At 38.2% G+C, this 22,117-nt stretch overlaps 10 protein-coding genes across 10 annotated transcripts; 8 read left to right on the forward strand and 2 right to left on the reverse strand.

The window, feature by feature from the left end:
• Positions 1–38: 38 nt before the first annotated feature.
• Positions 39–2,478, forward strand: RHIMIDRAFT_226087 (SPX-domain-containing protein; the record flags this gene model as incomplete). The annotated part of the gene is made up of 2 exons (XM_023607550.1): positions 39–106; positions 168–2,478. The coding sequence occupies exons 1-2, from the start codon at positions 45–47 to the stop codon at positions 2,476–2,478; spliced, it is 2,373 nt and encodes a 790-aa protein (XP_023466687.1). The 5' UTR covers positions 39–44.
• A 227-nt stretch (positions 2,479–2,705) lies between these two features.
• On the forward strand, positions 2,706–4,180 carry RHIMIDRAFT_281023 (uncharacterized protein). Its single transcript, XM_023612964.1, has 3 exons — positions 2,706–3,342; positions 3,415–3,759; positions 3,811–4,180. Exons 1-3 carry the CDS (start codon positions 2,755–2,757, stop codon positions 4,069–4,071), a joined length of 1,194 nt encoding a protein of 397 aa, XP_023466688.1. The 5' UTR covers positions 2,706–2,754; the 3' UTR covers positions 4,072–4,180.
• A 373-nt stretch (positions 4,181–4,553) lies between these two features.
• Positions 4,554–8,614, forward strand: RHIMIDRAFT_237009 (uncharacterized protein; the record flags this gene model as incomplete). The annotated part of the gene is made up of 14 exons (XM_023608671.1): positions 4,554–4,669; positions 4,737–4,845; positions 4,900–5,198; positions 5,254–5,553; positions 5,605–5,731; positions 5,785–5,979; positions 6,028–6,161; positions 6,222–6,566; positions 6,625–6,857; positions 6,914–7,125; positions 7,189–7,447; positions 7,499–7,761; positions 7,808–8,192; positions 8,238–8,614. The coding sequence occupies 14 exons, from the start codon at positions 4,554–4,556 to the stop codon at positions 8,612–8,614; spliced, it is 3,354 nt and encodes a 1,117-aa protein (XP_023466689.1).
• A 675-nt stretch (positions 8,615–9,289) lies between these two features.
• RHIMIDRAFT_127229 (uncharacterized protein) lies at positions 9,290–11,473 on the forward strand. Its single transcript, XM_023605488.1, has 8 exons — positions 9,290–9,337; positions 9,405–9,446; positions 9,532–9,567; positions 9,623–10,021; positions 10,078–10,231; positions 10,280–10,602; positions 10,667–11,216; positions 11,269–11,473. Exons 2-7 carry the CDS (start codon positions 9,444–9,446, stop codon positions 11,066–11,068), a joined length of 1,317 nt encoding a protein of 438 aa, XP_023466690.1. The 5' UTR covers positions 9,290–9,337; positions 9,405–9,443; the 3' UTR covers positions 11,069–11,216; positions 11,269–11,473.
• On the forward strand, positions 10,846–13,146 carry RHIMIDRAFT_281081 (Sec1-like protein). Its single transcript, XM_023612965.1, has 6 exons — positions 10,846–11,216; positions 11,269–11,464; positions 11,513–12,015; positions 12,090–12,569; positions 12,618–12,853; positions 12,906–13,146. Exons 1-6 carry the CDS (start codon positions 11,127–11,129, stop codon positions 13,078–13,080), a joined length of 1,680 nt encoding a protein of 559 aa, XP_023466691.1. The 5' UTR covers positions 10,846–11,126; the 3' UTR covers positions 13,081–13,146.
• Positions 13,147–13,275: 129 nt separating this feature from the next.
• RHIMIDRAFT_237012 (Pkinase-domain-containing protein) lies at positions 13,276–16,054 on the forward strand (the record flags this gene model as incomplete). Its single annotated transcript, XM_023608672.1, has 8 exons — positions 13,276–13,453; positions 13,512–13,675; positions 13,747–14,004; positions 14,053–14,266; positions 14,320–15,459; positions 15,509–15,771; positions 15,829–15,908; positions 15,964–16,054. The coding sequence occupies 8 exons, from the start codon at positions 13,276–13,278 to the stop codon at positions 16,052–16,054; spliced, it is 2,388 nt and encodes a 795-aa protein (XP_023466692.1).
• A 336-nt stretch (positions 16,055–16,390) lies between these two features.
• On the reverse strand, positions 16,391–16,645 carry RHIMIDRAFT_237013 (uncharacterized protein; the record flags this gene model as incomplete). Its single annotated transcript, XM_023608673.1, has 2 exons — positions 16,391–16,489; positions 16,541–16,645. 2 exons carry the CDS (start codon positions 16,643–16,645, stop codon positions 16,391–16,393), a joined length of 204 nt encoding a protein of 67 aa, XP_023466693.1.
• Positions 16,646–17,245: 600 nt separating this feature from the next.
• Positions 17,246–18,249, forward strand: RHIMIDRAFT_281087 (protein import receptor MAS20). The gene is made up of 3 exons (XM_023612966.1): positions 17,246–17,565; positions 17,631–17,816; positions 17,872–18,249. Exons 1-3 carry the CDS (start codon positions 17,448–17,450, stop codon positions 18,030–18,032), a joined length of 465 nt encoding a protein of 154 aa, XP_023466694.1. The 5' UTR covers positions 17,246–17,447; the 3' UTR covers positions 18,033–18,249.
• A 36-nt stretch (positions 18,250–18,285) lies between these two features.
• Positions 18,286–19,290, forward strand: RHIMIDRAFT_127310 (uncharacterized protein). Its single transcript, XM_023605490.1, has one exon. The coding sequence runs from the start codon at positions 18,292–18,294 to the stop codon at positions 18,997–18,999; it is 708 nt and encodes a 235-aa protein (XP_023466695.1). The 5' UTR covers positions 18,286–18,291; the 3' UTR covers positions 19,000–19,290.
• On the reverse strand, positions 19,058–20,261 carry RHIMIDRAFT_127306 (uncharacterized protein). Its single transcript, XM_023605489.1, has 3 exons — positions 19,936–20,261; positions 19,609–19,878; positions 19,058–19,555 (listed from the first exon to the last, which is right to left on the reverse strand). Exons 1-3 carry the CDS (start codon positions 19,985–19,987, stop codon positions 19,116–19,118), a joined length of 762 nt encoding a protein of 253 aa, XP_023466696.1. The 5' UTR covers positions 19,988–20,261; the 3' UTR covers positions 19,058–19,115.
• Positions 20,262–22,117: the final 1,856 nt, after the last annotated feature.

The raw sequence follows: 22,117 nt of genomic DNA on the forward strand, positions 1-22,117 counted from the left end.
AAAAAAAAAAAAACTTTTTTTCTTTTCCTTTCATCAGTCAAAGTATGAAGTTTGCGCATACGTTGCAACTGAATGCAGTGCCAGAATGGCTGGACAAATACGTTAGGTATTGTTGTGTTGTCACATATATCCATAAATAGAAGAAATGCTTATTAGTTGCTATGTAGCTATGAATCACTGAAAAAGTTGATATTTCAATTAGAAAAAGAGCATGTGGATGATATCAACAATAATACTGATCCTGAGAAGATTATTGAACATAAAGAAAATGGCGAGCACAGATTTTTAAATGCACTTGACCTTCAACTTGAAAAAGTGTTTGATTTTTATACACAAAAGGAATCCGAGCTATATCAAATACTCGATCAATTGGAATCAGAAATCAACGGAGAGAGAGGATATGACTATCCAAAGAAACAAAGTGTTACACCCCTAGAAGACTTGGACTCTACATATAACGCACCCAACAGTAGAGCATCTACTCAGGAAAAGGATTATACAATAACTCGAAAACCCTCTCGGTTCTCAAGAGCCTCAATAGCCTCACGAACCTCACGAACCTCCCGTCGTGAATCTCGTCTGTCAATGGAATCCCGCATGTCTGTGGATAACCGAGAAGATGATGTACTTGTACAGCACCTCTCTGATGTACGATCACAGCTTATTCTTTTATACATTTCTCTTTCTGAACTCGAATCCTATCTTGAATTGAATCGTACGGCCTTTGAAAAGATTTTAAAGAAATACGATAAAGTGCTCGAACGCAATTTGAGACCACAGTACTTGAACAAGATGGTCATGGACAGTCGACCGTTTATGCCTCAGACGATGGAAACCCTTCGTGGTCAGCTTTCCCGGGTTGAAGATATATTTGCCAATACATTCTGTGGAGGAAACCACACGATTGCACTTCGACAGATGAAAAGCCATCTTCGTGACCAGATCACGTTTGAGCGTAACACGGTTTGGAAAGATATGGTCCGCCAAGAACGTAGAAAACATGACACCAAATTAATTGAACCCAAGTTGATCAAGACATACAGAATTCCCTTTACCCACCTTCGAGTCAGCAGCAGTTTGATCTGGCAGCTCGTCAGTTTTCTCGTTGCCATTGCGGCCCTTATCGTTCTGCTTTTAGTTGATACCTTTGGCAGCCGTCAAGAAAACTATTGTTTTGCTCTACTTATTTTCGCGGCCATCATGTGGGCTACGGAAGCCATTCCGCTGTATGCCACGTCTTGTTTGATTCCATTTATGATTGTGCCAATGGGTATCATGCGTAACCCAGATGGTTCCTCTATGACAGCCAAAGCAGCAGCCAAGGCGGTCTTTGCCTCCATGTTTAGCGGAACGATCATGATGCTTCTCGGAGGCTTTGCTTTAGCCGCTGCTCTCTCTAAATATGGTATTGCCAAAGCATTTGCATCTCATGTCCTGAGCCGTGCAGGCACTCGTCCTCGATGGGTATTATTGGCCATCATGTTCGTCTCTGGCTTCCTTAGCATGTTCATCTCAAATGTGGCCACACCCGTTCTCTGCTTTTCTCTCATTGATCCCATCCTTCGTACTCTGCCTGACCGATCACGCGTTGCGCCCTGTTTGATTCTCGGCATTGCTCTTTCTAGTTGCATCGGCGGTATGACATCACCTATCTCATCTCCCCAGAACATCGTGACCATTCAGTACCTTAATCCTAACCCCGGATGGGGTCTTTGGTTCGCTCCTGCTCTACCTATCGCCATTCTCTCCATGTTTATTTGCTGGTCCCTCCTCCTGCTCGTGTACCGCCCTGCAAGCGATACTCCTCACCTGAACACCATCAAGCCGACCAAGGAAAGCATCACGTGGAAGCAAGTCTTTGTTCTCCTCATCACAATTGCCACTATTGCCCTCTGGTGTGCTGAAACTGCGATGGAAGAGTATATCGGTGATACAGGTGTCATTGCAGCCATTCCGCTGTTTGTCTTTTTTGGCACAAGCATCCTCACCAAGGAAGACCTCAACAGCTTTTTATGGTCTGTAGTCGTATTAGCTCAAGGCGGTATGGCACTTGGTAGTGCCGTGACCTCGTCTGGTTTGTTGCAAGATATCGCTGTTCGACTCAAGAACGGTATTTCCGATTTGAATGTGATTGCCATCTTGGCCATTTTTTGTTTCCTCATCCTGGTCTTTGCTACCTTTGTCTCGCACACCGTGGCTGCACTAATCATTGTTCCCATTGTCCAACAAGTTGGTCAGCAATTGCCCGTGCCACATCCCAATCTGCTTGTTATGGGTGCTGGTTTGGCATGTTCGGCCGGTATGGGCTTACCCGTATCTGGTTATCCCAACATGTCTGCTGTCATGCTTGAAGATCCGTCCGGAAAACCTTATGTGACGACAAAGGATTTTATCATTACTGGCATTCCCACAAGCATTATTTGTACCTGTTTGATTTTCACGTTAGGCTATGGTATTATGTCTGGTATTGGCTATTAGAATATGTTGTATATAAACGTATATGTTTGCATTTTTCATGTCCTTGTATTTAGTAACAAAAAAATAAAAGGGTTGTAGTTTTATTCTTGTTTGATCATATTGTTTCATTCAAAAAATTTCCGATATCACTTATATACATACACTTAGCAGTAATAATAAGAACAGACATGGAAGAATTCTTGGGGAATTTTAAAACGAACGCTTAGCGTATAAAAGAAAGAGAGAAAGAGAGAAAAGTACGTTCTTTACATTTTTTTTTTTCTGTGTGAATATTCTATGAAGATAAATACAACACTTGGCTTATTGGCTAGTACAATTCTTTTGTGGGTCCAGCAGACGAATGCTGCCTCCTGTCAAGGAGAGCTCAAGGTGACCACTCAGCTAGACATGGACAAGGCTCGTAGCTGTAAGACATATAATGGAAATATCGTCGTGGACAACACTGGTGTTGGTTCACTCACTTTGCATGGCGTGGAGCTCCTTGAAGGCGATTTGATTGTGACCAGCAACGATGCTCTGCAGTCCTTCTCCATGCCCAAATTGCAAGGCGTTAATGGTGAGCTAAAGTTTGCCAACAATAAACTTTTAGGATCGCTTGACATGAGAGAGTTGTATGCTGTTCGTTCGCTTGAAGTCAGTGTGCATCCTGCGCTGAACGAGCTCAAGTTTCCCAAAGGCTTGACTGAGGCAGAAAAGATCACGATCACGGATACGACTGTGACCAGAGTGGATGGATTGAAAATGAACTCGGCCCATGATATTTACATTTCTAACAATATTTACTTGAAGACATTTGCTTTATCCAACGTGACCACTTTGAATAACGTACTTATCAGTGCCAACTCGCCTGCATTACAAGTAGATGTAAGTCTTTATACATGTTTTTATATATCCTTTTTTTTCATTGACAAGTTTTTTTTTTTTTGGGGGGAATAGCTTTCTAAAATACAAGGAATGCGTGAAGCTACTTTCCGTAATGTAGCCGGTTTGAATCTTGATGGTTTAGTTAAGGTTGCAGGCGATATGTCATTCATTTCCAACTCGTTTGAAACACTCGACTTGCCATCTGTCACCGAGATTTTAGGAACACTCACGCTCCAAGATAACATGCAGCTGAATAATCTTTCCATGGCCAAATTATCCCACTTGGGAGGTGCTCTCTCTGTAAGCGGAAACACCAAGCTGGCCTCTATTCAGGCCTTTGCTAACCTGCAACAAGTGGATGGTACACTGGATATCATTGGTGGATTTGACGAAATGCAATTACCTGCTATTAGTGATGTAGGTCCAACGTGAAAGTGTATAGATATGTGCTGATTAATATGAGTGTAGATACGTGGTGGATTGAACGTTCAGACATCCAGCAGTACCTTCTCCTGTGACGCGATGAACAAGCTAAAGAATGGGGTTATCAAAGGCAATACGTTTACTTGTAAAGCAGCTGTAGCTCATCCAAAGTCGGGTATTCGAGGTGGAAAGAATGGTAAAGGAGGATCGAGTGATAGTGATAACTTTGAAGGTGCTGCCTCAGTAATTAGTGTTGGCTACTACTTGGCAGTCGGAGCTGTGTTGACTACCTTGTTCGTGGTTTAAGCCAATAGAAATAGATCGGAGCCAAGCAATTCTCTCTCTACTTTTCACAACTTTACAATAAACATCTTTTTCTCTTCTTTTGCTTTTTTTTGTACATTTGTATATAAAGTAAGTTTATAAAAAAAAAAAAAAAAAAGATAGAAAAAGGGAGGAGGGTAATGATTAAATATACTCAGTTGGATTGCGATTAAAAAGCACATTTGACATGCTAACCGCTTTGATATATCAAGGAAAGTAACCTCCTTGACATATTATTTCTGTGTTGGCAAGTTCAATAGCGTCTATGAGCACAACTTACACTTGATATGAATCCTTCTCATCGCCTTGTTTATTTTTAATGGTTTTGCTTACTTTTAAGTTTAGGAATAAAGAAAGAGTTTTATTATCTTGCATTAATTGTGTATTTTTGTTTTTAAAAAAAAATAAACTTTACTTTTCGTGACTTTTCCATCCTTTTCTTTTTTTTCTTACTTGTAAACACAATGGACACCTTGATGGATAGACATCATGTCGTGACAACCATTAGTCCTTCTACTGCTGTCACCTGTGCAGCAAAAGGTCCGTTCATTCAACCAGGAGAAGACAACTTGATCGTTTGGTAGCAACGTGTATCTTTATAATGACATTGTATACTAAGTCTTTCCTTTCTTTTTTTATTGAGGCAGTAAGGGCTCCACCATTGAAGTATACACTGTCATGTTGGATGGAATCAAGTCATTTATGGAATTCAACATTTACGGCACTATTCGTAACATGCAAGTGATTCAATTATCTGTAACCTACAACACGCTCAATAACGTCGACAGTAGAACTCATTTGCTTTTGTAGGATAAGACAACATGTTCACTCTTTATCTTGACAGTCCATCAATGCTACACTATACTCACTTACAGCAGCAAGACACAATCGATCGTGACAGAATTCAGTGGTATGTTGGACATCACAAGCGCAAGAGAAACCGATCAGCCTATTGTTGTAACTGTCGATACCTCTAGCGAAACACTCTTTGTGAGCGCCTTTACGGGATACCTGATTGCAATACCGTATGGCAAACCAGATAGCTCAATCAAGATGACGACCAAGAATCGGGATAGCAAAGCATTGAGATTTATGCCGATACCAATAAGGTAAAATCAGTCAGTGTGCTCAACGATCCAGAAGGCGCTAAATCGTTCTGTGCAGAACCAACGAGTTTGATTTTTTGTCTGTTGTCACACTCCAACAAGCTTCTTCTGTATCAGTGCTCGTAGGCGAGCTTGAGGATCTCAAGACTATCAAAACCTTCAAATATTGTGAGGGGCCAAAAGAGTTGGTGGAGAAGAAGAATACGACAATGAAGGTTGAAACAACTACTCATGCTCTCGTAACTGTTCCAGCACCCCTGGGTGGTATGCTGGCTATTGGCGAATACGTTATCACGTACTATGATCCTTTCAGTAATACAGTGCGAGAGCTTAGCATTGAACCTGTTCTTGTTACAGCGTAAGTAGGATGTGTAGATAAAAGAAAAAGAAGCTTAGGGTATTTGATTAGATGGGAATATCTCAGTGATGGATCAAATCGTTTCCTCCTGGGAGACTCGGAAGGTTATCTGTACATGTTCATCTTGGAGACAGGTCACAATAAAGTGGTCAATTTATCAAGTACTCTTATTGGACAGGTAAGACAGCCTAGTGTAGAAAACGGGAGGTGTAGAGGCTAAATCCAAAAAAGGTAGCTCGACCCAATTGTATCATCGACCTTGGCAATTACATGTTTTATATTGGATCAACTCATGGAGATTCATGCTTAATTCAGTTGGTCGACGCGGCAACACCGTCAAAGTACAGTATTCGTGTCCTCGCAAGTTATTCCTGTCTGGGGCCCATTGTAGATTTCTGCTTATTTGATTATAATGAACAAGGAAAGGTAAGCTACATCTTTCGATTTGTAAACATATAATTCATATCGATATAGCAAACTATGGCTTGTTGCTCTGGAGTGGATAACGATGCAAGTATAAGGATAGTGGAGAATGGCATAGGATTCATTAAGCAAGCTGTGCTCGATTTTCCACTAGTGTATAACATGTGGCCATTGAAGTTAGAAGAGTAAGAAGATATACTATATGTACGATTACTCGCCATAACTCATTTGGATTATTATGTTAGGCAATCAGATTCACTCTTGATCACTACTGCGCTTGAGACCATCTTGTTAAAGCCACTGAGGGATGCAGACAATCAATTTATGGAATACGCCTCATATTCTGCCCTTTGTACAAACGAAACAACACTGGCTTCTGGGCTGTGGAATGACCATATCGTGCAAATTACGCCTTCATCGGCTCGTTTGATGACCAAGGATGAACACGGAACACTACTTGCTGAATGGAAACCACCAGGAAATAAGAGTATTTCAATGGCCAAGCTTAAAGAATCTCATTGCCTTGTTTGTTACGAGGATGACGTTATTGTTTACTTGGAAATTGTATTTAACACTTTTATGGAAAGGAGGTACTTGCATATATGCAATAGACAACCTATTATTACTTACAGCTGTTCTCTACTCTAGTACAACGCAAGTGAGAGATACTTCATGTATGAGCATCAGCACATGTAAAGAAAATGGAACAGACAACAACTATGTCGTGATTGGCACTTTCGGATCTGGATCCAACGTACGCCTACTACAATTACCCGAATTACAGACGATCTATGAATATGTAAATGCACCTATTACTGCAAGTCCAAAAGATGTTTTGATTGTCTTTATGGAAGGCTTATTGTATCTGATGGTGATGCTAGGTACGTTCTTTGTGACGCATTTGATGAGACACATGTGGTAGATAATATATCAACAGGCGACGGACAAATACTGAGCTACTGTATAAAGCACTTGGGATCCGAACGCATCATGGTATATGACGAGCGACAGATGATGGTAAGTACATACTGTACAGGGATGTACCCTTATCAGCATCAAGGAGAGCAAAAAATATTTGTTGCTGGACAGAAACCTTCCGTGATTTCAAGCTTCAATCAGACCTTGTTTGTTTATTCAGTTAATTTAACGGTAAAAAAAAAAAAAAAAACAAAGCAGCAAGGCAATGTTTTACTCACGCTTCACACGTTTCAGAATATTTATACTCTGACAGCATTCAATGATATACTTGCATTAATGACAGACCATCAATTACTGTTTGGAAAAACAGATGTCGTTTCAAGGCTTCAACATACAAAATACGATATTCCTGGAGAGATGCCTCTTCGTGTTGAGTATTTGTCAAGAACAAAGGCATTGGCAGTAGGTAGTTCAACCTATGTACGTGACACCAACAAAAATGTTATGGACAGAGCGGGGAAAGTTAGAATACTGGACGCACAGACCTTCCAAGGTAAGGTTCATTTTTTTTCTGTAATCAAGGTCTACTTACAGTCTTCATTAGTGCTTGACACATATGAATTGGCAAATAATGAAATAGTCGAGTCCATGTGTGTAGCACGGTTTAAAGAATATCCGGACAAAGAGTATTTATTTGTTGGTACCTTGATTGAGAACCAGTTGGATCCAAACAACAACAGTGGACGCATATTAGCATTTACAATAGATGTCTTTAAATGTGAACTGCTTGATACAATTGATATGCCTGGCGTTATCTATCGTATGGAGGCAGTAGAAAATACGGTGATTGCTGCTGTGGATGGAAAGGTAAGGAACATAAACGCATCACAGATGCATTAACTTTTTTTAATAGCTATATGGACTTTGTAAATTACAACCTGATTTATTAAAAGGAGAAAGGATAGAATTTAAATTTTTACTGCATCATAACGTGGTCGCATTGGACATGGACAGCCAAAAGGATCTCTTGCTAGTAGGTGATCTGATGGAATCCATGTCAGTGCTCAAGGTCAACAACAACCCAGATGCACTTGGACTCGATTTATTAGCGACAGATAATAAGCAAGTATGGATAACTGCTGTTAAATTTATAAATGAAGATGTGATGATCGGCGCAGATGATAGACAAAACTTATTTACGATGGTCAAACCAAGCCCACAAAATGGTAGGGGCTTGGCCAAACTGGAATTAGAAGGTGGATATCACCTAGGAACACTGGTCAATCGATTTAGAAAAGGTAAACAAAAGCCTGTGTTGAAGATGTGTTATTTATAAATAATAGACATATTACGAGATATTACCTCTGTTCAAGACAATATTCCTGTTGTTGCACGCTATGGTTCAGAATTTACATTTGTTACAGTAAATGGATCTATTGGTACAGTTAAGAGTATATCCAAAGAAAGCTTTGAATTTTTCAAGAGTATACAGGATGGTATATTAAAGATCTTGCCCAACGTTGGAAATTTGGACCATAGTCTGTGGCGAACATATAAACCAAAGCATAAAATAACGCGTACCAATGATAATTATCTGGATGGTGATATACTTAAGCTGTATACACAGATGAATTTAATAGAAAAGCAAAAACTGCTAGAACAATATCAGAATGTGTCTATAAAAGACCTTGGAGAATGGATTCATCATTTAATCTCTTAATATTATTGTTATTATTATGATACCCTGCATGTGTTTATAGCGTTTCAAAAATAGGAGGGGGGAAGGAGTGTATCACAAAAAATGGGACTTTTTTATGACAATAAATTAAATATGATATAACTCTTTCTTTTCTTCTTTTTTTTTCTTTTGTAAATACAACACAATGGATATTCTTTATTCACATTTGTCTACTTTATTTCATCTTTGGCGATCATTAGAAGTGGATCCATGTACAATAAACACAAAACTTTATGTAAAGCTAAATCTTTTAAAGGGTTGATTTGATGTGTGTAATACTTTTGTTGTAGAATGTTATTCAGGAACTCGAATGCTTGATTAAATTAGAAAAAAAACAAAAATTATACCTTGTGGCCGATATTGAAGATCTAGCAGTAAATTGAAAAGAATTTATTAATGTAATGTATTTATCACTTTATTCATAGTCAAGTATCGAAGATGCATCCATTCAATTGGGTGTCTCGGCCGAAGACACGTTACAGGTGGATGTTACCATACCAACAGTACCAAAACATAGATTACTACTAGAATTGAACAATAAATTAAACAATGTATACAAATATAAATAAGCTATATCATAAGAAGTATCTCATTGGAATGTTGTTTATTTACACAATATAGGAAATCATCACTAGACAATACCATTTAAAAAAATGGTTACCAGAGATAGAACAATTATCAAAGGAACTTGATCTACATTTAAAAGTAGGGAGAACTAACAGATCATGCTTGTTGTCATAGTAATCTCTTTTATTTTTTTATATTTTTTTAGGAGTATGATGATAGCGATCTTTCATGGGCTAACGTGCAAATGGTAAAAAAAAAAAAAAAAGCAATTAATGTTTTTTTATTGTTATCTAGTCAGTTTAGATTTTAACCTTTTTGTTTATATACATTAGATAAGCTGTGATTTGCGTGACTTGCGTGAATTGAAGGTATGAAGAAACAAAAGAAACAATAGAAACAAAGACACCCATCATTACAACATAGGCTCAACGTAGCAAAGAGTTTGAATTATTAGTCAGGGCTATTCAGTATTATTGGAATATTTTAGATCATACTGTCAATACCAATGATGCCTTGGAGGTGTCCTTGGATGCATTGTTTCAGCACTTTCCTCTTCCTCCTGATACCATAGCGACAGTTGCGCCAATGACGATGATAATACAAGATACAGAATATTTTCACAAGTCATTAATGAAATTATCTCAAAACAACTTGAATCAATTACGCACAATGAAGCAAAACTTGGAAACTATTTTTAAATCAAGATTGATCATCTACACCAAGTCGATTACTAAAATAAAGGCAGTCTGGGAGGAACTACAGGTACCGATCTTGGAGAGGCCGATCTTACCGACAAAGCTTGGTACCAGTGATATGGTCAAGGTAAATGTTTGGAAATATATATATATAAAGTACATTATGCTTATCTTGTGTACTAGTTGAAGGATATCGTCAACAATTTGGATCCATTTATCAAGAGAGCATTCGAAAGATACATTTTACAGTTCAAGGATCAACTGGAGTCTCTATGGGATTCTTGCTTGGTTTCGAGATTAGAAAGAGACGAATTCATTGCGTCTCTTTATAAGAAAAGTAATATATAAGGTGTATTGAGGAGGCGCTTACTCACTTTGACAATAGATACCAAACAAGAAATAAAATTCACTGTAGACAAACATATCAGATACCTTCGATCCATGGTTCCCAAAGGACAGGCCTTACTTGTGCTTATGAAGGAAAGAAAAGATTTGATTCAAAAGATGATTGACTTTGAAAAGAAAGCAAGTGATCCAAAGCGCCTATTTCAAGCTTCATTTCAGTTATTAGAAGAAGAGAAATGGAGAAACACGTGTTTGCCTCGTCTGTTACAGCTGGATCGTTCTCTTATAAAGGCTATTCAAGAGTTTGAAAAACTGGCTGGTAAACCTGTCATGTTTGGTGGAAAGAGATATCTTGACACTTTAGTAAGTTAATCATCCTATAGATCCACACGTCATATCTCACTATTCTTTTCGCATGTATCGACAGTTGGAAGAAATTGCTGACAGAGAAGCAAACCAAACCTTCTTTGGTTTCTTAAACACGGAACCCTCTACGTCTACTACTACGATCACCACCAACATAAAGCGTATAAAGAATGCAAGGCCTGCTTCCGTAGGCAGTTTAGGCTCCATGGTAAAGAAGCAACAACAACAACAACAACAGCCTCAAAAGCCACGCGTCATGTGTCCAACTTCATCTCAGTCTATGCCCTTAGATAAGCAGCCCAAAAGACAACAGGTCTCAAAGGACTCCAAGCCATCATCTTCTATTCATTCAGCATCTTATATCCCCTCATCTCCAAAAGCATACAAAAAGAACAATGGACGTACGAACTCCATGATACCAATCCCTCACAGGAACCCTTTAACGGCCACAAAATCTATTTAAGTCTTATGCGTCACATGCCCTTATTTCTTTTTTCCTATTTGTATAAATAAATAAAAGAATGGATGTCATCAAGGCAATACAGCATTATGCTAATAAAATGATTGAAGATGTACCTGGAATGAAGGCACTCTTACTTGATACTGAGACAGTAAGTTTAAAATAGAATAAGGGGGTGACAGCATATTAACTTAAATGAACAGACACCCATCATTTCACTTGTAACAACCCAATCAGCTCTATTGACAAAGGAATGCTACTTGATTGATAGAATTGATAATAGAAATAGAGACAGACTCAAACATTTGAAATGTATCTGTTTTCTAAGACCAACCAGAGAAGCGTTACATTACCTCGTTGCCGAACTACGAGAACCCGCCTATGGTGATTACTATTTATGTAAGTTTCATTATTAGTAAGAACACACTAGTGTCTTATTCCTTAAAGACTTTAGCAATACGATACGAAAAGCAGATATTGAACAACTTGCCGAAGTGGACGAACATGAAGTGATTAGAGAGGTACAAGAGTATTTTGGTGACTACCTTGCCATCAATCCGGATCTATTTTCGCTCGGACAAGATCCTCATCAGCTATTTGGTAATAGTGTCACCAGTTGGCAACCAGACGTACTCAATCAGACCGTTGCTCAGCTTTCTGCTGTTCTTCTCAGTTTGAAAAAGAGACCTCTGATACGATATCAGGGAGCAAGTGAAATGGCCAAGACGTTGGCAGAGGAATTACAACGTACGATACAACAAGAGGGTCAACTGTTTGATTTCAGAAGACCTGATACACCGCCTATCATGCTCATTTTGGACAGAAGAAATGATCCTGTCACGCCATTATTGACCCAGTGGACATACCAAGCCATGGTACATGAATTGATTGGTATCCATCATGGTAGAGTAGACATGTCGAATGTGCCTGAAGTAAAGAATGAGTTGAAGGTAAGAAAGAGGGTCGCATCTTTGTTGTGGTGATGAATTAAAAACAAACCAGAGTCATCCCCTTCTTGTTTTAGGAAATTGTATTATCCCCAGATCAGGATCCATTTTTCAAAAAGTCAATGTATTTCAACTTGGGTGATTTAGGTGCTACGATCAAGCAGTATGTTGACGAATATCAAACCAAGACAAAATCCAATATGAATATTGAGACGATTGCGGATATGAAGCGTTTTGTTGAAGAATATCCAGAATTTAGAAAGCTTTCGAGTAACGTGTCGAAACATGTCGCCTTGGTCAGTGAATTGAGCAGACGAGTCTCTCAAGATCATTTACTGGAAGTGAGTGAGACAGAACAAAGCATTGCATGTAATGGAAACCATGGAAGTGATTTGGATAGTGTACAAAAGTTATTGTCAGATCCTCGTGTACCCGAGGAAGCCAAAGTACGTCTGGCTCTGTTGTATGTCTTGAGATATGAGACGACGGGTGCTAATAGGATTACGGCCATGGCCGATCTATTGGACAGTGTCGGTGTGAGTGATAGAAAAAGCGCTGTAAGTTTTATTGTTGTACATAAAACTCTAGTGTACTTATTTGCTTAGCTCATTCCTGCCTTACTACACTATGCCGGAGAAAAACGAAGGCAGGGTGATTTGTTTAGTAATCAATCCTTGTTATCAAGGGGTAAAAGTGCCTTAAAGGGATTAAAAGGGGTTGAAAACGTGTATACACAACATACACCTTTCTTGGCAGACATATTGGATTTACTGATCAAGGCACGACTTAAAGAGAATGAATATCCGTTCATTCAAGGCAACCTACAAGTGGCTCGTGAAAGGTAACCTCAAATTAAAAATTAATGCCCAGAAAAACTCTAATATTATCTGTAGACCTCAGGACATAATTGTGTTTATATGTGGAGGCGCAACCTATGAGGAAGCACGATATATAGCTCAATTAAATGATTCAGCGCCTGGTGTCAGAATTGTATTAGGAGGCAACTATATACATAACTCAAGAAGCTTTTTAGAACAAGTGGAACAGGCAAATCGATTCATTTATTAAATAAAAACTTGTTTAAGGTGAACAAAAGGGGGACGAGCTGAATTTTTTTTTCCTTTTCTTTTTTTTTTCAATAATGAGTCAAGCGATGTCTATTACACAGTTGTGTAATAATGATGAAAACAATAAAAATCAAACAGAGAAAAAGAGTAAAAGAAACAATGAGTAATAAAATTTTTTTTATAAATTCACTTCATCATGTCAATACCAAACTCTCCTTCTTCAAGGCAACTGAAACACTCACCAACATCACCTTCTTATTCAGAATTTCAATATAAGCGAAATCTACTTGATGAAGTCAAAACTTGGCCTGAAAATAAAGTATCAGACTGGTTACAGAGTCAATCCCTGGGTCGATATGGTCCAATATTTATTGGTAAAAAAAAAAAGAATGGAATAAAGCAAAACATGTCTTATATAAAAGAGCTGTATAGAACACAACATTACGGGTTCAGTCTTACTCGATTTGGATTATGAGGCATTAAAAGCAATGGACATAAAGACAGTTGGAGAAAGAGTTCGACTCACAACAGCCATCAAAGCACTAAGACAAGACTGCTATCTTGCTGCTTCATTAGCAGCAAGGTCAACTACAAGGGTAAACAAAGAAAAAAAAAAAAAGAAAGAATTGCAAACGAAAAAAAGGGGAGAAAACTTATATATGTGTAGCCAGTGGTATCAACACCGCCTCCGGATGGTAAACATGAAGACATGTTTGCAACAACAAAATCATCAAAGTCAGCTGAAACAAGTAGTGGCTCAAAGAGTCTATTGAACAGGTCCAACTCATTTTCTCGGTTCTTGGGGAGATCTGATTCAAAGAAATCGCAAAAAAGCACAACGTCAAATACTTCAGCAAACAGTAACGTACAGACTCCACCTCCTCCTCCACCAACAGACCCTTCGAGTCCCAAGACAATTCAAAAAGTAGGACATATATAATAAACAAAAAGCAAAGACTAAACTATATAATAGCGAAACTCTCTAGAAGGAGGTATCATGTCGATGGAAAAGGTGAAGCAGACCTGTGTTAAAGTGTTTGGAGAGGATGGTCAAACACGTATAGTAAATGTGCTTAATGCATATGATTCCAAGGTGATTATGGCCAAGGTATTGCATAAATTTGGCATCGATGAATCAAATGCGGATAACTTTTGTATATTTGTTGGTTCAAGTACAAATGGAGAAGGTAAATATATATAAAGAGAGAGAGAAAGCTTGATCGCTTACTGTTAGCATTAGCTCGAGCACTGTCAGATCAGGAGTTAGTCGATATCTGTAAATCAACAGATCGCCCTGAAAAGGAAAGACTGATTTTACGAAAAAGACACATGTATCCTACACATGAAGAGTTTAAAAGAAAAGGAACGATCAACCGAAGACAGTTTCAGCCGAGTAGTGATAGCTTGCTCCACTCATGGTCAAATCAGAGCAGTGCAAGCATCGTCACACACCGCTCACAACTAAATAATCACAGCAGCACTAGCTCAAATAACACAACTAAACCTCGTCGTCAATTCTTTGGCGAACGACCACCTTCTGAAGTGATCTCCTCCAACCTTCCTTCCTTTTTTCCCAATCACAATCGAGAGGTATTAGAGACAGCAGGTATCAAGGCGCAACGTTTATCCATGATTCGGCGCAACTCTTCACTTTGCCGTACTGAGCCTCGAGGTTACCGAAACAGCGTACTGCCTGAACTAGTTTCAGTTCTGGGCGTCGATTTGGACAAGTTTTTAGAAGAAAATGATGATGATGATGACAATGACGATGTAGTAACTATAGATGATGAAAGTACCATGGATACAAACAGCCTGAATATACCCGACTTTCATTCTATTGTTGACAATCAAAAACGATCGCCCGTAGTTCCGACAAAGCTTAAGGCGGATGAAAAGCCCGAAGATGTCGCCCCTGTCCTGACAGTGAAGGAATCCCAGCCTAAGCCAGCCAAAGTTTTGCCAGATACATGGATGAAAGGTTCACTCATCGGTCGCGGCACCTTTGGCGATGTCTATTTGGGCCTTAATCCTCTCAGCGGTGAGCTCATGGCAGTCAAACAAGTCGAGCTGCCTGTCGAAAATTCAGCTACAGAGGAACGTAAACGCTCAATGGTCGAGGCATTACAAAGAGAGATTGAGCTGCTGAAAGAACTGGAGCACGAGAACATTGTCCAATATTTAGGCTCACGGATAGATAATTCTTACTTTAGTATCTTTTTAGAGTATGTCCCTGGAGGTTCAGTCGCCGGATTGCTGGCTAGTTATGGCGCATTTCAAGAGCCGTTGGTGAAGAGCTTTGTCAGGCAAATATTGAAAGGGTTGAATTATTTACATAATAAAGATATTGTTCATCGTGACATTAAAGGTGCCAATGTCTTAGGTAAAACCAAAAACTCGAACAAAGCGACTTTGAATAACTTTTTATGTAGTGGATAACAAGGGCGGTGTAAAGATCACTGATTTTGGAATATCGAAAAAGGTAGAGGAAAATATCATTTTGCAGGGACAGCCTCCATCTGCTGCACACAGACCTAGTTTGCAAGGATCAATTTATTGGATGGCACCGGAGGTCGTCAAACAAACGCACTATACACGTAAAGCAGATATCTGGTCATTAGGCTGTATGGTCGTGGAAATGTTTACAGGTGATCATCCCTTTCCCGAATATTCACAAATGCAAGCCATATTTCAGGTATACATGCCCTTCTTTTTTCTTTGCTTTAATACTAATGCATACCTTGTTATATAGATTGGTAGCTACATGGCACCGAATATACCTCCAAACCTGAGTGAAGATGCACAGGACTTTTTAAGATGCACCTTTCAACTGTAAGTTTACTTCTTTATTGTAAAATAGAAGCTAATCTTCTCCCCTGTCTCTTAGAAACCACGAAGAGCGACCTCCAGCTGATGAGCTTTTGAGACATCCGTTTATAAAAGAAGTATCAACTGATGATGAACTAGGGTCCTTATAACTTTGTATTATAATAATAATAGCAGTAATAGTAATAAATATTTTATCCATCAATTGCTTTCTTTTGTAGATCATTTGGTGTATGATATCATCCATAGTTCCGTCTACTTTAAACTTCAGCATAAAATGACGTTGATGGAGCCTTTGAGAGGGATCGTCCGATGTCTACACCCTTGTCTTAATTCTTTACATGTATCCCTTTTGACTCGTGTACTACTTTAGTTGGCCTCAACTATTATGTTGTTGCACAGCTGAATGTATTTACGCATAAAAAGCCCACAACATTCAATGCATTGAATTTATACACAGGTTTTATTCACACATAAGAATACATAATTTACAAACTTTCTTTATCAGTACGGTTCTTTGCATGATGGTCCACAGTCTTATTCTGCAATTCTTGGATAGGAATATCTTGCTCTTTATCAGCCTTGACCTAAATGATGATGTTAAGTTGGACTCCTTTTAACTAGATCATTGCACTTACATTGGCTTCACTTGTAGAAGCTAATTTTTCATTCCATTCCTTTTCCTTTTTGCTAAGATGCTTTTGCTTTTCTCGTTCGAGTGTTTCAGGATCGTTATCTGACATATGAGAGAATGCAGACATACATCTCTGATTTATAATATTTTTTGAGCATACGACGGGGGAACGATAGATCTTGGTAGCTAATTGTTTGGTACGGTTCATTCTATATACTGTAAGAGTGAATTCAATAAATTTAATGTAAGAAGGAAAAAAAAAAAGTGCTCCTTTATATGTACAGTATTCATTCATGCGTTTCTGAATGACATCAATACGTCATAATTATCAAAGTCCTAGCATGTGTTCAATCCTAAGAAGAAAACTTTATGTATGATGTAACCCTATCAAATAATGTGTTGCGTATAAACCACACGCTTTAATTTTGTGTATGTTTATGCGGTAAATCTTTTTATTCTAGCTTATTGTGAATGCATACAGACTTTTTATTGGTTAAAGTAAACAATGCCCACTTACATTAAATGATTGTTTATTTACTAAAGTAAAAAGTAAATAAACTTCTTCATACATGAAATCAAATCGTTTGACACAGTAAATTCTTGAATTCAAGTCATTGACGCGTCGTTTTTGTTGTTAAATGTCATGTTCAAAATTTGAAATAATCAAGTGAACTATGACCTCTCTTTACAATAATCTCGAAAATTACAAAGGGAGGATTTGCTTATAAATTTGGATAACCAAAGAAATATGATTGATGTCATACTATTTCACTTATTCCATCTTGATTAAAGCTAAAGTCCAAGCAAATGACATTGAGGCTTCGTGTGACTCGACTTCGTTTGAGACCCTGGCCACTACTTTCTTTGGAATAAAAAAAAAAAATAGTAATACTCACTTTTCTCTTATAGAAATGAAGAATTCGACTATTGCTATAGCTACTGTCACCGGTATCCTTACTGTTGGTATTGGATACATGTTCTATTTTGATTACAAGAGACGCAATGACCCTCAATTTAGAAAACAATTAAGTAAGATATATATATATATATATACATATGACATATAGCGCTGTTGCTAAGACAATACTTTCTAGAGCGTGAACGTAAGCAAGCAGCTAAAGCAGCCAAGGAAGCAGAGAATGAGTCAAAGGAATCTAAACTGAAGTTATTTGAAAGAGTCATTGTCGAATCTGCTCGAGAAAGTTATCCAACAACACCTGAAGCTAAAGAAAAGTACTTTATGGAACAAGTAACAGTTGGAGAGACATTGTGTGGACAAGGTTATATATAAAATAATAGCAAAGGATAATGAAAGGCTGACGATTAGTTGTATAGGCCCTACCTATTATGATGAAGCAGTTTTGCCCTTTTACAAGGCACTCAAGGTATACCCTGCTCCTGGAGAGCTGCTTACTATCTATCAAAAGACTATCCCTGAACCTGTATTCCAAACTATTACTACTATATTGGCTATTGAGGTATATGAAAATGGATAATGTATACATATATATACTTATACGTGATGTGTAGCAAAAGGCAATGTCATCCCAACATACTGAAACTCCCGAAGAAGCTGCTGCTTCAGCCACTGGTATCGATGTGGAATAAATAACATAGAGAAGCTCTTGAAAAGTTGTAAATAAATCTTAAAGCGCGCAAAAACACAACCACAAACATATAAACATAAATATTACTGCTACACGTGAAAGCATACCTCTTTCTTTTTTTTTTTTTTTTTTCTTTTGCATAAAAAAAATGAACCATTTTAATACAGCAGAATCTATTGCGACAAACACACTATTAATACCCAATATACCCGACTGTTTCTTTGGTTGTGATGAAGCCATGCTTACTGTTCACGATGCATGTGCTTACTACGGACCATTGTATACGTTTGTACCAATGAAGACATTTCGACGCATCATGGTCATTTACCAAGAAACTGAACATGCAATGAAAGCAAAGGCTGAATTAGACAAAAGTACTGTTGTCTGGAAGAATGGACCCAAAGATATAACTATTAAAAAAGGCGACACTTCAGAGACCAACTCACGTATACTAAGGTTTTACTATGGACAGCACTTTTCTATGCATACAACTCAATCGACACTAGATGTACCACAGTTTCGGCGTAATATGTTGATATCACCACCAGGTTCTCCCTGTGAAGGCTGGGAACAGATAGAAGAAGACTCACCTAATAGACGTACACTGGCATCTGACCTGATTCAAGCCGTAGCTGACGTTTCAGATTATGAACTAGATGAAGACGAACTCGACTTGGACTCGTCCACTCCTTCTTCAACAACACCGATATCCAAGAAGCTCAATATTGTGCTTGCAAAGGACAGGGATACACCTGAACATCTACCGGAGATCACAGTAGAGGATTATGGTGATAACACAGATACTAAAATACACATACGCCCTGTGCCAGCATCCATGCCGCCAATGCGTCATTAATAGACTTCTTTTAAATAGCTCTTTTTTTTTTTTATTTACTAAAACATCATCACTACACCATCGCTACTAGTACTACTACTATTACTACTACAACAAACATACAATAAAAAAAAGTCTTATGGTTGATAGGTGTTTGCTAAACGCTTTCCTACTTTTTTCATCAAGGTGCCTTCTGCTTCCAATTCCTTTTTCAGTAACTCTTCACCTAGCTGTCTTCGTCTTTCTTCCTCCTTGTCTTGCTCTTCTTCTGAAACAGATTGTCTTTGCAGCTGCAGCTGCTGCCATTCAGGGCACCGCATCCTTTGTCTAAATGTATCTGCAATCATTAAAGCGTCTGTAGAAGACAGGAGAGGTTCTTTTGAATAGAGCGACACACTCGAATGTGGTCTCATTTCATAAAGGGGTGAAGAAGGCTCGCATTTGGCTGTCTCGTGAAGCTTAGTTGGCTGGCTTTGACTGATGACAGAGGCGATCGTCGGATTGACCATGGTCATGCTGGATGCGTTATTATTAAAGAAGCTTTCTTTGCCTTCTGATGGCTTGCTATTACTTGATTCTGGAAATATATGGTCAGTTCCCCTTATCAACCACGTCTATTTCTCTTTTTACCCAGCTGATCTTTTTCACCGTGTACGAGTAGTTTCTTACGTACATGTCTCATTGCCCAACATAGAATAACACATGCACCGATAGCAGCCAAGATGGCTAAAGAGGCGGCAGAGATGACCCAAGGTTGTAAAGCGTGCTGATCTTTGTTGAGTACAGCTGATGGTGTCACAGATGCTTGAATGGTAGGGGTAACTACAGCAGCCGATCTACTCGCTGCAGTGCCAAGTTGGGTAGCCGATAGTGATACAGAAGATGAAGCCAGAGCGACCTCTACATAAAATAAATCAGTAGGTTGATTCGAACGTTATTTCCCTAAATACACATTACGCGCTAAGTTGATGTGGATGGGAGAAGGGTAGTCTGAGAATACGTTGTTCATTTCTTTTAATGGCTTGACATGACTCGGTATAATGTAGACCAGACAATCGTATGTTTGATTACCGGAATCTAGTCTCCAACTGTTATCGACAAGGACTGGGAAGGTTCCAACTGAGGGATCGATATCTGACCAATGCTTCACTTGGATCTTTTGGTAGTTTTGTATAAAGTACACATATATATCCAATGTCTCCTATAAAAACGAAAAGAGAAGGGTCTATATAAATAAGCATAGTTCCTTTTTATCTTTATGATCAGGAAACTAACCGCTGACACATAGGATGGATACCTATAAAGTACGTTAGCCTTTTGTTTGTATACGAAGATAATACTTACATCGAATTCCAAGTGATCGGATACCATGTTCCGTTTTTCCAAGTATCGTTTGGCTTTGGTGAACATATCGTATCCGTATTTCCATTTGATCCACACATGACTAATAAATAAGAATCATCTACATAATTATTCATAGTGTAATCGTTACCCGTCGACTTTGCAGAAACGCTTGATGAAGTTGGTGTTGCTGTCTTTGTCTGAGCATAAATAGACGGGGCTAGGATGATAGCAAGTGTTACAGGTAGAAGCATATTGTTTTTCTATTAATGAATGAGTGTATAAATGCTTCAAACAGATATATGGAGTATAAAAAAGAGAGAGAGAGAAAGATAAACAGTATCTCACAAAGATATTATAATCGTGTTAGGGGATGGTTTATAGGAGGCACAAAAAGACAAGAGGCATTATTTGTTACAGGAGCAAGACGATTAATTTGGTACATTTAGGCATTCAGGGGGAGAGGCAAATGATGGAAGGCTTTAACTAATACAAAATAAGCAGTCTATCTGCATAGACAGACAAATACATCTTTTAGGGCCTCCTTCAATGGTTTATAAGCGACCTGATCTTTTTACTATTTCATTTCTTTCGTTTTAATAACTGCAATTCTTTATAAGGTTAAAGTTAACCTAGGAGGTAAAGAGGGAGTGTAAGAGTCAAATCAAATCAGAAGGGGAAGGAAACAAAAATAGACGTGATAGACAAATTAGTTAAACAAAAACATACCTCTCTGTCTTTTTTGTATATAATATAGGAAAAGGGGGGAAACATTGTCATGGATATAAATTGACAATATCGTGGATTGTGCTTTATATCCGTTCAAATGAGTAAATCTTTGGAGAGACATGTCTATGGGTATTATATAGCAGCCTATAAAGCTGTGACTATGATCCACAATCTTCCATATGAATAGGATGATTTCTTAAGTATTCTATGGTTTGATATCTCTATCATGGTTTGTAAACTTTGGCAAACATTTATTTTGGGATCTTCTGTTCTGATTGGCCGAATACAAGAAATAATTTTACCAATTTTGTCCACTTCATGATGGCTAGTTTTCGCCAACACTTTTTCTAACTGTTGTAATGAGTGAGATCCCATTAGGCACATTATATGTCGCTCATAGGAAGAATGGTCAAGCGTGAAATATAACACTGTATCTTTCCATAGACAAAGTAGCCTTTGCTTTGTTTGTTTTGTAGTAAAAGGATGAGGATGATCAGGTAGAAATCGATGTTAGCTCGAGCGACATCTCTTTTCATGGTTATTGATATCTTTCTTGGGTTGATAGCCACTTAAACCTGGGACAAAGAAATTTGGAGTATCTTGAATTTTCTCTATCTTTGGAAGGACATTTACTTGAATAATGCTTTATGAAATACTATATAAAAGATCCTTAAAATATCTCTTGGCGCGTGTCATATACACTCCCCCTGATCTACGCCTAGTACCTCTCCGATAAAACGCTGTACTGATATACCTCCAAAGATGAACACATTATACTAATGGCATTTTTAGCATTTTCTTGGTCCATATTCCACGTAGCGTTCTTTCCATCCTTTCTCATTCCTCTGTCTTTTGTCCTCACTTTCTTTGTTTTATTGTTTACGAGGATTTGCTTGAAATTGGGTCAAGTCACGTTGTTTTAAAACCTGCTTCAATCATTTGTGATATTTCTATTTTTTTTTTTTTTTTTTTTTTTTATTTTTCCTTGATTGTCATTATGGGAATTCTAGCAGGCAATGTCGGTATAACTGACCTAAGATGCAAAGACGATGGCATACCAACAGAGACA

The sequence above is a fragment of the Rhizopus microsporus genome (genome assembly GCF_002708625.1).
Source record: "Rhizopus microsporus ATCC 52813 unplaced genomic scaffold scaffold_7, whole genome shotgun sequence".
NCBI classification, from domain to species: domain Eukaryota; kingdom Fungi; phylum Mucoromycota; class Mucoromycetes; order Mucorales; family Rhizopodaceae; genus Rhizopus; species Rhizopus microsporus.

Bases quoted from the DNA above. Each gene is read 5' to 3' on its own strand.
- RHIMIDRAFT_127310 (XM_023605490.1), top strand. From the start codon at position 18,292: ATGAACCATTTTAATACAGCAGAATCTATTGCGACAAACACACTATTA.
- RHIMIDRAFT_281087 (XM_023612966.1), top strand. From the start codon at position 17,448: ATGAAGAATTCGACTATTGCTATAGCTACTGTCACCGGTATCCTTACT. The intron at 17,566-17,630 runs GTAAGATATATA...AATACTTTCTAG, and splicing joins TCAATTTAGAAAACAATTAA to AGCGTGAACGTAAGCAAGCA. The intron at 17,817-17,871 runs GTTATATATAAA...TTAGTTGTATAG, and splicing joins AGAGACATTGTGTGGACAAG to GCCCTACCTATTATGATGAA.
- RHIMIDRAFT_127306 (XM_023605489.1), bottom strand. From the start codon at position 19,987: ATGAACAACGTATTCTCAGACTACCCTTCTCCCATCCACATCAACTTA. The intron at 19,879-19,935 runs GTAATGTGTATT...TATTTTATGTAG, and splicing joins CATCCACATCAACTTAGCGC to AGGTCGCTCTGGCTTCATCT. The intron at 19,556-19,608 runs GTAAAAAGAGAA...ATATATTTCCAG, and splicing joins CGGTGAAAAAGATCAGCTGG to AATCAAGTAATAGCAAGCCA.
- RHIMIDRAFT_281023 (XM_023612964.1), top strand. From the start codon at position 2,755: ATGAAGATAAATACAACACTTGGCTTATTGGCTAGTACAATTCTTTTG. The intron at 3,343-3,414 runs GTAAGTCTTTAT...TGGGGGGAATAG, and splicing joins CGCCTGCATTACAAGTAGAT to CTTTCTAAAATACAAGGAAT. The intron at 3,760-3,810 runs GTAGGTCCAACG...ATATGAGTGTAG, and splicing joins AATTACCTGCTATTAGTGAT to ATACGTGGTGGATTGAACGT.
- RHIMIDRAFT_127229 (XM_023605488.1), top strand. The intron at 9,568-9,622 runs GTATGAAGAAAC...ATTACAACATAG, and splicing joins GTGACTTGCGTGAATTGAAG to GCTCAACGTAGCAAAGAGTT. The intron at 10,603-10,666 runs GTAAGTTAATCA...ATGTATCGACAG, and splicing joins AGAGATATCTTGACACTTTA to TTGGAAGAAATTGCTGACAG.
- RHIMIDRAFT_281081 (XM_023612965.1), top strand. From the start codon at position 11,127: ATGGATGTCATCAAGGCAATACAGCATTATGCTAATAAAATGATTGAA. The intron at 11,217-11,268 runs GTAAGTTTAAAA...TTAAATGAACAG, and splicing joins TCTTACTTGATACTGAGACA to ACACCCATCATTTCACTTGT. The intron at 11,465-11,512 runs GTAAGTTTCATT...TATTCCTTAAAG, and splicing joins CTATGGTGATTACTATTTAT to ACTTTAGCAATACGATACGA.